Source organism: Thrips palmi, unplaced genomic scaffold (assembly GCF_012932325.1).
Source record: "Thrips palmi isolate BJ-2018 unplaced genomic scaffold, TpBJ-2018v1 HiC_scaffold_18, whole genome shotgun sequence".
NCBI classification, from domain to species: Eukaryota; Metazoa; Arthropoda; class Insecta; order Thysanoptera; family Thripidae; genus Thrips; species Thrips palmi.
In genome coordinates this window covers 4278210-4289076 of record NW_023144627.1, presented here as the reverse complement: position 1 = coordinate 4289076, position 10867 = coordinate 4278210, and the positions used below count along the sequence as shown (strand labels likewise).

The 10867-nt window shown below is 41.5% G+C and overlaps 1 protein-coding gene across 1 annotated transcript; it reads left to right on the top strand.

The window, feature by feature from the left end:
• Positions 1 to 4478: 4478 nt before the first annotated feature.
• On the top strand, positions 4479 to 10867 carry LOC117644632. The gene is made up of 5 exons (XM_034384243.1): positions 4479 to 4503; positions 7360 to 7446; positions 8106 to 8267; positions 8897 to 9073; positions 10706 to 10867. The coding sequence occupies exons 1-5, from the start codon at positions 4495 to 4497 to the stop codon at positions 10865 to 10867; spliced, it is 597 nt and encodes a 198-aa protein (XP_034240134.1). The 5' UTR covers positions 4479 to 4494.

Below are 10867 nucleotides of genomic sequence, written 5' to 3'. Positions count from 1 at the left end.
AAATGCATTTCAATGGTCTGTGTGTGGTGCGTAGAGGCTGATGGCCTATTCCATCAAACTAGAAATTTAAAGTCACTTTTCACTACATTGGACGAGTTTAGTCTTGTTCAACATGAGCAATATTTCTCCTCGTTTGCAGTGTTAATTGTTGGAAAAACACTTCCCAAGTACTGACACACATTTAACTAGGGGTACAGGGACATTCCATGTGAAGTCAACCAGGCCTTAGCCACCATGGGCTCCGATCCGGTTCTCGTTTTCAGGGTTTGTTACCCCTATGGTCCCATGAAATAATCGGTACTTGGTTTGGGGTCCGGCCCCCCAGGGGCTGGGCTATGGCCAATTTACTTTTTTGCTAAATATTGGAACAACGCAACTTTGGAGGGCAATATCTCAGCAACCATTGGTCGTAGGTCAAATCCGAGACCAGATTTGGAAAGAGGATGAAAAACTGAATCTTTTTTGTCTTTGAAGTTTTTACGTCCAAAAACTTTTTATAACTTTAAAACTTTAGTGAAATTTTCAAATTAGCGCCACTTCCTAGATCCTCAACCGATTTAGACCAATCTGGGCTTAAAAGATAGCTTAAACCCTTCCCTAAACGAAAATGTTAACCAAAAAATGTGTTCGACTTCGTTCCCGAGAACGAGCTATTTTCGTGAACCCCTGCAACCACGTATTTCACCAAATTGTAGTGACGGCCGCACTCGGTACCACACTGGAAGCTCTCTTCGGTGTGTTCGGCTCAAGGCAAGTTTCCGGGTTGCTTTTCTAAGGTCAGGGGATCCAAACGCCTGTCAGGTAGGCCAACAACCAGCAGACCTGCAACGCACTAGTGACGACAGGGTGGCCTACACTATAAAATCATATGTGTGCTTAGTACAAAGCTGTGGGAGTATGCTTGGAAGCATACATCTATAGGAGTGTGCTTGTCAAGCACACATCTATAGAAAAGTGCTTGACAAGCATACATCTATAGATGTGCACCTATAGCTGTGTACTTGGGCAAGCATGCATCTATGGCTGTGTGCTTTTAAATGTGTGAGATGAATGCATGCTTGCCCAAGTACACATCTATAGATGCATGCTTGCCCAATCACACTTCTATAGATGTATAGAAGGTCCCCTGACCTTAGAAAAGCAACCCGGAAACTTGCTTTGTAAGAACACAGCTATAGGAGTATGCTTGGGTAAGCATGCATCGATAGAAAAGTGCTTGACAAGCATACATCTATAGATGTGCACCTATAGCTACTTGGGCAAGCATGCATCTATGGCTGTGTGCTTTGGAATGGGTGAGATGAATGCATGCTTGCCCAAGTACACAGCTATAGGTGCATGCTTCTCTAAGTACACATCTATAGATGCATGCTTGCCCAAGTACACTTCTATAGATGTACACTGAGAAAACCTTACAAACTATTTTGGGCCTTACAAAGAAATGAAGTTTGTATAACAAAGTATTTTGAGCATACATAAGCTTACAAAGAAATTACTTCGTAATTTACGAACTATTTCTTCGTATAACAAAGTATTTAAGTTTCTTATACGTATGCTTAAAATACTTCGTAAGGTTTTAAGAGTGTATGCTTGACAAGCACACTCCCACAGCTTTGTACTAAGCACACATTTGATTTTATAGTGCAGGCCACCCTGTCGTCACTTGTGTGTTGCAGGTCTGCTGGTTGTTGGCCTACCTGACAGGCGTTTGGATCCCCTGACCTTAGAAAAGCAACCCGGAAACTTGCTTTGAGCCGAAAACACCGAAGAGAGCGTCCAGTGTGGTATCGAGTGCGGCCGTCACTACAATTTAGTGAAATACGTGGTTGCAGGGGTTCACGAAAATAGCTCGTTCTCGGGAACGAAGCCGAACACATTTTTTGGTTAACATTTTCGTTTAGGGAAGGGTTTAAGCTATCTTTTAAGCCCAGATTGGTCGAAATCGGTTGAGGATCTAGGAAATGGCGCTAATTTGAAAATTTCACTAAAGTTTTAAAGTTATAAAAAGTTTTTGGACGTAAAAACTTCAAAGACAAAAAAGATTCAGTTTTTCATCCTCTTTCCAAATCTGGTCTCGGATTTGACCTGCGACCAATGGTTGCTGAGATATTGCCCTCCAAAGTTGCGTTGTTCCAATATTTAGCAAAAAAAGTAAATTGGCCATAGCCCAGTCCCTGGGGGGCCGGACCCCAAACCAAGTACCGATTATTTCATGGGACCATAGGGGTAACAAACCCTGAAAACGAGAACCGGATCGGAGCCCATGGTGGCTAAGGCCTGGTTGACTTCACATGGAATGTCCCTACACAATAAACACATTTACAGCCTCGAGACCGAGGGGGCGACCCTGGACGGCGGCGACAAAATCACGCCTACACTGCTGGGAAAGTCGTCCAGGGCCGCACCGCCCTTGTTCTGCGCCTGCACGTGCAGGGCCTCTCCGTCCCGAGGCCCCCGTCGAGCCCGTGCAGCCCCAGGGCAAGGGCACACTCGTCGTCAGCCCTCCAGCCCGTTCACACGTCGGAACGCCGGCTGGCTCCCGCGCCGCGCCGCGACCACCGCGACTCCCGCGCCGCGCTCAGTTTCTGTACCATACGATTCACAAATACTTCAATTACCATTCGATATCTCCTTGTTACTGAACTTATGAATACGCAATGTTATTAGTAATACCTAAAAAGCCTTTCTCCCTTCTTGTTTAAACTAGTGGATTAAACTATATTGATTTATCTGCATTAATTAAAAAGAGACATATTTACAGGCAGGCTGATTGCAACTACTTTACGGAGAAGACTTTCTGTCAGATCCAATGAATCGTTTCATAGAATCCAATGTCGAGGCCACTTATTGCTAAACGCAAGTTAATCTTATTCATAAAGATAGTCATGATGTGTTATTTGATCTTTGAAACAGTTTAGCAAAAGTATTTACCTAACATTCTGAGTAAATTAAAAAAAAAGCCAACTCAAACCATGACCAACACAAATTACCAGTTGTCGCAGACAATGTATGATTAAGTTAAAAGAATCGTCTCATGAAATCATATGACCAAGTCAGTGAATCGTCTCATTGAATCTGATGTCAATGTCAAACCTTGAATGCGCTACACTCACTCATCATATGGTTTTCCTTAAGGTTAGTACTATAGTAAACTCACAGCATTGCAATGAAGCCTTTTCCCAGAATCAGTGCCAAGAGTCAGCAAAGACTATTTATTTTGGCAAGATTAGCATCTGGTTTGTACTCATAGAATGTATAAATATATTTTCTAACTGTTATTGAGCAAAGCAAACAACTAAAAAATATAGTGTCTGAGAATATAAATGGAAATACACTCACAAAGGTTAAAAAGACCAAATCATTCTTGCACTTATCAAACACACTCCACTGACTAAAACATTTCCCCTGTAGCGGGGGAGGGGAGGGGGTGGACGGACGGACGAAACGCGTAATAATTGTCACTTTCATTTTCCGTATTTCACTGAGTTGACACTCCGGAGGGGTTTCAATCATTCTGAAATATCGAAAAACTATGACCGTACTCACTTCTAAGCCCTTCTGCTCCTTAGTTTGTTTTATTTGCCAATGTTTTGCCAGGTCCCGTATTTGAGAGTCGCGGCCGCAAGTATGAAAAATTGCTACGAGCTGCCAACCACTGCCAACCTACCCACGCTAAGAACCTAATTCAAAAAGATATTTTGAATATTTCAAACAATAGTAATCGTGAATATAAGATAAACTCCCCCTGGGGGAGATTTAGGAGCCTTCCGGTGCGAAATTTTGAAACTATTTGTGCGGTAGTTGCTGAGAAACGTGAGTGAGTTACAGACAGACGCACGACCAGTCACTTTTTGGTACCCCCAAACACGGCATGGGCTTGCTATCGCTCGCCAAAAATCCAGCAGTTATGCACTCCGAAAATACCAGCACAGGGTGACCACTTATCAGGGAAATTAAAATCTGACCTCAACAGGGAAAAGTAGACGGCATAGCCCATAGCCGTATAGACGTACAGGAATTTTCCAAATCACGTATAGGACTTTCGTTTCCCATACCGACGTTGGTACTTGTACCATATGACTGTGAAGTAGAAATGCCACTATATTTTTTTTAGAGTGAGGCATTAACACTACAAAGAAATGCTTCGTATTACGAAGCAAAATCCTTCGTATATAATACGAAGCATTTTTTCATAATACGAAACAATGCCACATTGCCTTCATTTTCTATGAAGCAAATGCTTCGGAAGCTTTTAAAAGTGCAAAATTGCTACTAGTTTGTAATACGATCAGCCAAACTCTTCGCAAGCTGCAAACCACACAGTTTGTAATGCGAACACATTCTTCGCAAGATTCTGAGAGTGTAAGTGACGTTCGATCCTATCTAGACACGAAATGTGTCGTGTGGAGTATCTCGTTTTCGGCGGATCTGTCTCGTAGTTTCCAATCGCCGAATGGGACCCAGGTCAGCTAGTGCGCGTCACAATGCATTGCCATGTCCACGGTGAGTTGTCCTTTGAGTGACAACCATGAACAGTGCCAGTTCTACACTGAGAATGAAAGAGTCATGATCATGACAAAAATTTTGGGCGAGGGATTCTTTCTCACCCTAATTTAGGCGAGGAAGGCTTCCTCGCCCAATTTGGGTGAGGAAAGTTTCCTTACCCAAATTTGGGTCATAATACTATGGAGCCACATAGGTAGCTGATACACCCTTCCTGACCCAATTTTGGGCGAGGAAGGCTTCCTCGCCCAAATTTGGGTAATAAAGTATACCTCACCCAAAATTGGGTATTGATCATGACTTTTTCATTCTCAGTATACAAGCTTTATTTCTCACGATCGTTTGAATGCGTATGACAACGATTTGTCACCAAAGCCGATCCACTCTCCGACACTCCACGGACATTTTTTTCAGTAAACCTACAGTTTTATTATTTTTTCTGCAATTGTAGTCCTTTTGATTGTAAGTACAGAAAAAATAATCAGCAACCTTACAGAAAAGTGGTCTGTTGATAATATTTTCTGCAACTACAGTTATGATCAAGCAGAAAAAAATTACTGTTCCATTCTAGTAAAAATGATCTATAAATGTAGGCAAAATGTTCTCTACATACAGATAATATAAACAAGAATTAACAGAAAAGATTTTAAAGAGTCAGAATAACTTTTTGGATGTTTCCGCTAAAAGTCACAATTCAACCATCTCTTAAAAGCCGCTTACATTGAGTCCTTTCTTGACTTGTTGAAGCTAAGAATGTTTTGTAGGATCATTTTGACTAAGCGCATTACCTTCCAATCAGCTTTGTTTGAACGGAGAAAAATTTCTCTGAAAATATTTACTGAAGATCACAAAGTAGTCATCGACAAATTGTTTATGAGCACAAACTTTATCTTCTACATTTGCAGAAAATAAATTCTTTGATTATAAACAAATTTGTCATCATATTTTTACTGATATTGTAAATTTTCTGTAAGTAAGTAAAAGATTGTCTATAATTACCAAATTTGTTACCGCTAATTTATCTGTATCTCATGTAAAATTTATTCGATATGTTAATGAAAATATTTACTATATCATAGTAACGCTCTAAAATCAGTAAGCCGTAGAGTAAATTTTCTACAATATAGAAAAAATAATCAGTGAAGGTCTGAGAGTGGAAGAGAAAAGAGCCAACTGGTGTGTCATCAAATTCGTTTGCACGCCAAACAGGCGTTGGGAGTTTGAATGTGACAAACAGTGAAAATTTATGGTCATACGAATGTGACACCGCACCGCTCAATCCAATTACTTCAAGTGTGACACGAAATCAGCAGACGAAATGTCGCACTGAAACAAATGTGACATATGTCGTATCTCATCAGAACGAATGTGACACCTATGAAGTCTCACGTTCAGTTGTATGTTACACCCACGTACTGTCACGTTCGTTTGAATGTGACAGACATAAGTTTCAGGTCACGATGTGTCACGCTCGTTTTAATTTCACATGCCCGAATGTGACTTGAAATTTTCATGTGAAAACGAATGTGATGACTCACTCGTTGGCTGCCAGTGCGGTCCGCTGCAAGATGCATCCAGGTGTTCACAAGTGACAGAGGGTGAGGGGGAGATTTGCGGGCGTTGTGCACTAGTCTCAATCGATTTGACAAACTTTTTGAACGCAGCCTTTGGCTTGCACTAAAACGTTCCGCTTTTGTGCTTATTTCAGAAACATCCCTAGTTTTTGATAGGGCGGCTGGGTGATTCCGTGCGTAGAGGGCGTTTTCGTGTCCACACCCTCCCCAGAGCGAACTTATTCGAGTGCAGTCCATTTATACACTTAAGAATCTTGTTTGGCACTAGAATAGCTTGTTCCCTTTGTAAACGGACTTTCAAAGCTAACATGTGACGCGGGAGAGGGGCCAAAAGGGTCGATTTTGTAAGTTCCGTCATGTCCATTCGCACCTTACACCAACTTTGCGGCTCTATAACCCTGCGTTCCATTCAAATCTTCGAATTCCACACACACCCATCAAATCTTTAACTAAGAGTGACTATCTTGCTTGAATTTGAAGATCGTATATTGATTGGAACTGTACTTTCAGAACGCGTACTAAATGTCCACCGTACTCCGACTTTTACCTTAGCGGTTTCAAAGTAAGCACCAAAAAAACTACTAGGAGTGCTTCCTGCTCAAAACCACCGCCGTATTCAGAATCAGCACGGTCTGTTTACCATATGAACGAATTTCGGTGGCGAAAAAGTGAGGGGGGTGAGTGTGAGAGTGGAAGTAGTGTGTGAAATCGGTGGGTTGTAACAATTGGTGTAATTTCCGTATGCCCCTCTCGCTCCTCGTCTATTGGGTTTTGAAAGACATCCTACACTTGAAAAGATGTGTCTTGACGTCGAACTAGTGTGCCAAACTTATGGCATATTTCTGTGGCGATATGCAGTTGCAGTGAGCCAGAAACACCTGTTTGTAATTTCCGTCAAGCGTAATTTCCGTCATATTTTCAGTTAATTTCGTCATATTTCATAGGGGGAGAAAACGAAAGTCAAATTTTAGCTCGCCCACGCTCAGAGTGTCTTCCTGGGGTTCAATTGATGCCATCTAGGCCTAATTCCGGCCGAACAAGCAAGATTGATTACTTGACTTTCTTAGGTGGCTAAAACGGCCCCTACGCACGGAATCACCCGGCTCCGGCATGTCCCTAACGGATGATTTGGGTCAAAAAGCGACGTTTTGGTGTGTCTTTGGCTCACTGTCAGAACACATCAAAATACAGCTCCACACCATTTGTTAGTGAAATTTTCAATACTGGCAAGCCGTCAAGATTCTCAACGAAAAAATTGTAATTCTAAGCAAATTTGCTTCAGCATTGGGTGCATCAGATCGTCGCCTGGGCAGGCGCAGTGCTTCTGACCTCCGATCACGCTCAAAGCAGATACATCAACTCGTTTGCTGTACGTACAAGCGTTATTGAATAACGACTTGCAGTTAGGTACGAATGCTAAAGACAAACTGCAGGCACCACGTCAAAGTATGATCTTTTGACAACAATTTCAAAAGTTGGCATCAAATAAAAGAGGGATGAAAAAGGTCTGCAAAATTACGTAATGTTTGCTTCGCGCACGATATCAGCCAAATGTTTTATTTTTGTTCCTATCGGTAACATGCATCTGAAAGAGGATTGCCCACAAAATTAACTTCCAGCCTTGATATCGGACAAAAAAGCTGCAAGAAAAGTGGACTTCTTAGCAAGTGTGATGCCGTCGAATACTTTTTCTGGCTGAAAACACCTCCGGACATTCTGTAGAACTCAAACCATCAATATCAGAGTAATTTGTCTGAATTTAAGCTTTTAGAGGTGCGCGAATTTTGGTCAGGATTTCAGACGTCTTTCTGACATACTGACAAAATTTACACGAGTGTACCTTGCAATTCTATTAAGTCGTTCTTTTCATCACTCCTTTCCCACGATGGTGTTGAAAAATAACGCGGCATTTTACTCACAAGATCATTCCGGGCTTATTCTTTACAGAACAAAAGCTGAGTGTTTTATGACAGCGCAGAAAAGATTGTAATTTATGGCGAAGGGAGTAACCAGTTTTTTTTTTTCCAGGGCCCGTACATTGCCTATATGCATACGTACGATTCGTGCCCTAGTGATGGCTCAGCAGTGTTCCACTTGCGTGCCACGCATTTTAAGCCCGCGAGGCCCTACGATCTGCAAGTCGTCACATCTAATTTGTCACTGACAAGGGATGTCGAGGACAACTTCTGGGTACGAGCGATAGTGAGATTTCAACGTTAGCACACGCTGCAAAAGCAGGTCTGTGCATCGCACATTGAATGAATGCCTGTGGGCACTTTTATATACTGTGGTGCACTCTGCAAGTATGGATATCTATTTTGACCCTAAAGTCCCATTCCTGGGACGTGACAGCACGTTGAAACCAATGTGACAAAATGTCACGTCACGTTCTTTTGAGCATCATGTCACGTCCGTTTGGATGTGAATCAGCCAGAGCTTGGCTTACTGACTCTCTCTCATTCCAGGAACGTGACATCACGTTGAAACGAGCGTGACAAAGTGTCACGTTCGTTTGAATGTGAACAAGGTAATTTTTGGCCGATTCACATTTACAAATGTGACACAGCGCTCAAACGAACGTTACATTTTGTCACGTTCGTTTCAACGTGATGTCACGTTCCTGGAATGGGAGTGCACTCAAACGAATGGGGCACATTACTGAAAGAAACGCGACGCTCGGTGATTCGTTTCAACGTGATGTCAAGTTTCCGGAATGAGAATGTATAGACCTGGGTTTGAATCCTGTTATGGTAAAAATCCAGAAAACGAAATGCGTCCCATTTTCCCTAACGCAACGGCCTGACGTTACTACATGTTAGATGTACTTGGACTTGGCCGTTCGAAACAACAACGAGTGGAAGGAGAACGCCTTCGTAGTCAAGTTCCCCAACGTCGGATGCACTACGATACGTGACCAAGCCCCGGGCATCTTCGCCATCATAGCCAAAAGCACCGGGGTGTCACTCAACAAGAACGAACGCTGTTTCATTCCGAAGGTGAAGCAAGCGGCCATTCCATGCTGCACTACACTCTCAGCACGTTATTGACTGTTTGCTCATTTTCTCAGTACTTATGCAAGTCATTTGTGCAACCAAAATACGTACTTTTCCTTTTTTCCAGAACTACTTAGGAAATATTAAACACGAGGGGTCCTACACTCTCAGACCTATATGGACTTTTTTCTCTCTTGCTTATTGCGTTTTTTGAGCAAACGTAAAATGTACTATTTTCTTCTTAACTATGCACAATTTTGATCGGAATATAGATGAAATTATCAATAGATCATGTAGAAATTGAAACGTACATTGCAAATGACAAAAAGTCCGGTTTAATGGACTAAGTACATCATACAATAAACAAAATAGTGCATAGCTAAAAAGAAAAAAAGTATATATTACGTTTTCACAAAAACCTTTATGGCAAGAGATAAAAAGTAAATACGAGTCTGAGAGTGTATTCAAAAGATCTTAGCTGGGCTTTCCCCCAAGATAATCTTATCTTGCAGCCGAATTTCACTGATTTTGACCATTTGGTACAGCTACATGTTAATAAAATTTGTGATTTAGTTCACGTTAATCTTAAGATGGAAGATCAAAGAAACCGAAAGTGCATGTAGAAATATATTTCGTTTACCGTCGTATTTATCCGAAAGGATTAAAATGAGTGAAATTTGCCTGCGTTTAAGATAAGATTGTCTTCGACGGAACGCCCAGATAAGATCTTTTGAATAGGACCCCTCGATATTGTACTGAGAATTTTCTATTGTACATAATTTTACAAAGAAAATTATTCATACTTTCTTAGAAAATACTAAGTATTCCTGCTGTTCATACGAATATGTAATGAATGAGGAAAAATACTTCGAAAGGTTCTAAGGGGAGGTTCTGGTGAAAATCTTGCCATTTTCCAAATGGATCCTACAGTCATAATTTGTTTGGAATATAAAATTTTTCATTGAGGAGACTTAAATTTGACTTTTGAAGGCACATGCCATGCTGTAAACCCAGTCGAAGAGTCTTTTTGAGCCTATTTTGGCTGTATCTTAAAAAAATATCCTTGCGCATACTATTTTGTCGTAAAAGGTTGTTCTTGACATTTTTCACTTCTTCGACTCATTTTCAAAAGATACCGGCATGCAGAGCTCAAAACTTCCATCATATTATTAGTTATTAGCTTTTAAAGCTGAAAAGTCCCTAAAATTTGACTATTTTGTACATTTTTGATCAATTATAGTGAAATGCTTGGTAAGAAAGCTTGCGAATAAAAATGCAATTGACATTTTGAGATGTGCATGCCGGCATTTTTAAAAAATGAATCGAAGAAGTGAAAAATGTCTAAGCCAACCTTTTACGACAAAATAGTATGCGCAAGAAGATTTTTAAAGTTATAGCCTAAATGGGAGAAAAAGGCTCTGCGACTGGGTTCAGGGCATGGAATGTGCCTCCCCAATGAAAATTTTTAGTAAATACTTGATAAGACATCAAATTTTTAACAAATTTTCAGAGTGGGACCTATTTAGGAGAAAATAGCATTTTCACCAGAACCTCCCCTTAAGCCTGACAAGAGCGTGTTGAGTAGACTGCTTGCAGAGTATCCAAGCTACCTCGTGATCGTTCTCATCCTTTCAGGGCCAGTACGATGTCAACGGCCCGGTGAACTGGACCTTTCCAAACTTCCCCATCATGCCGTACGGGCGCTACCGTGTCCACCTGCGCGCTCGGGGAGATCCCAACTCCCCTGTGAGATACTGCGCGATCGTCGACTGCGAAGTCATTCCGAAACCGGGCTAA

Coding starts and splice junctions, on each gene's coding strand:
- LOC117644632 (XM_034384243.1), top strand. Junction 7,447..8,105: donor GATACATCAACTCGTTTGCT/GTACGTACAAGC, acceptor TTTTTTTTCCAG/GGCCCGTACATTGCCTATAT. Junction 8,268..8,896: donor ATGTCGAGGACAACTTCTGG/GTACGAGCGATA, acceptor ACTACATGTTAG/ATGTACTTGGACTTGGCCGT.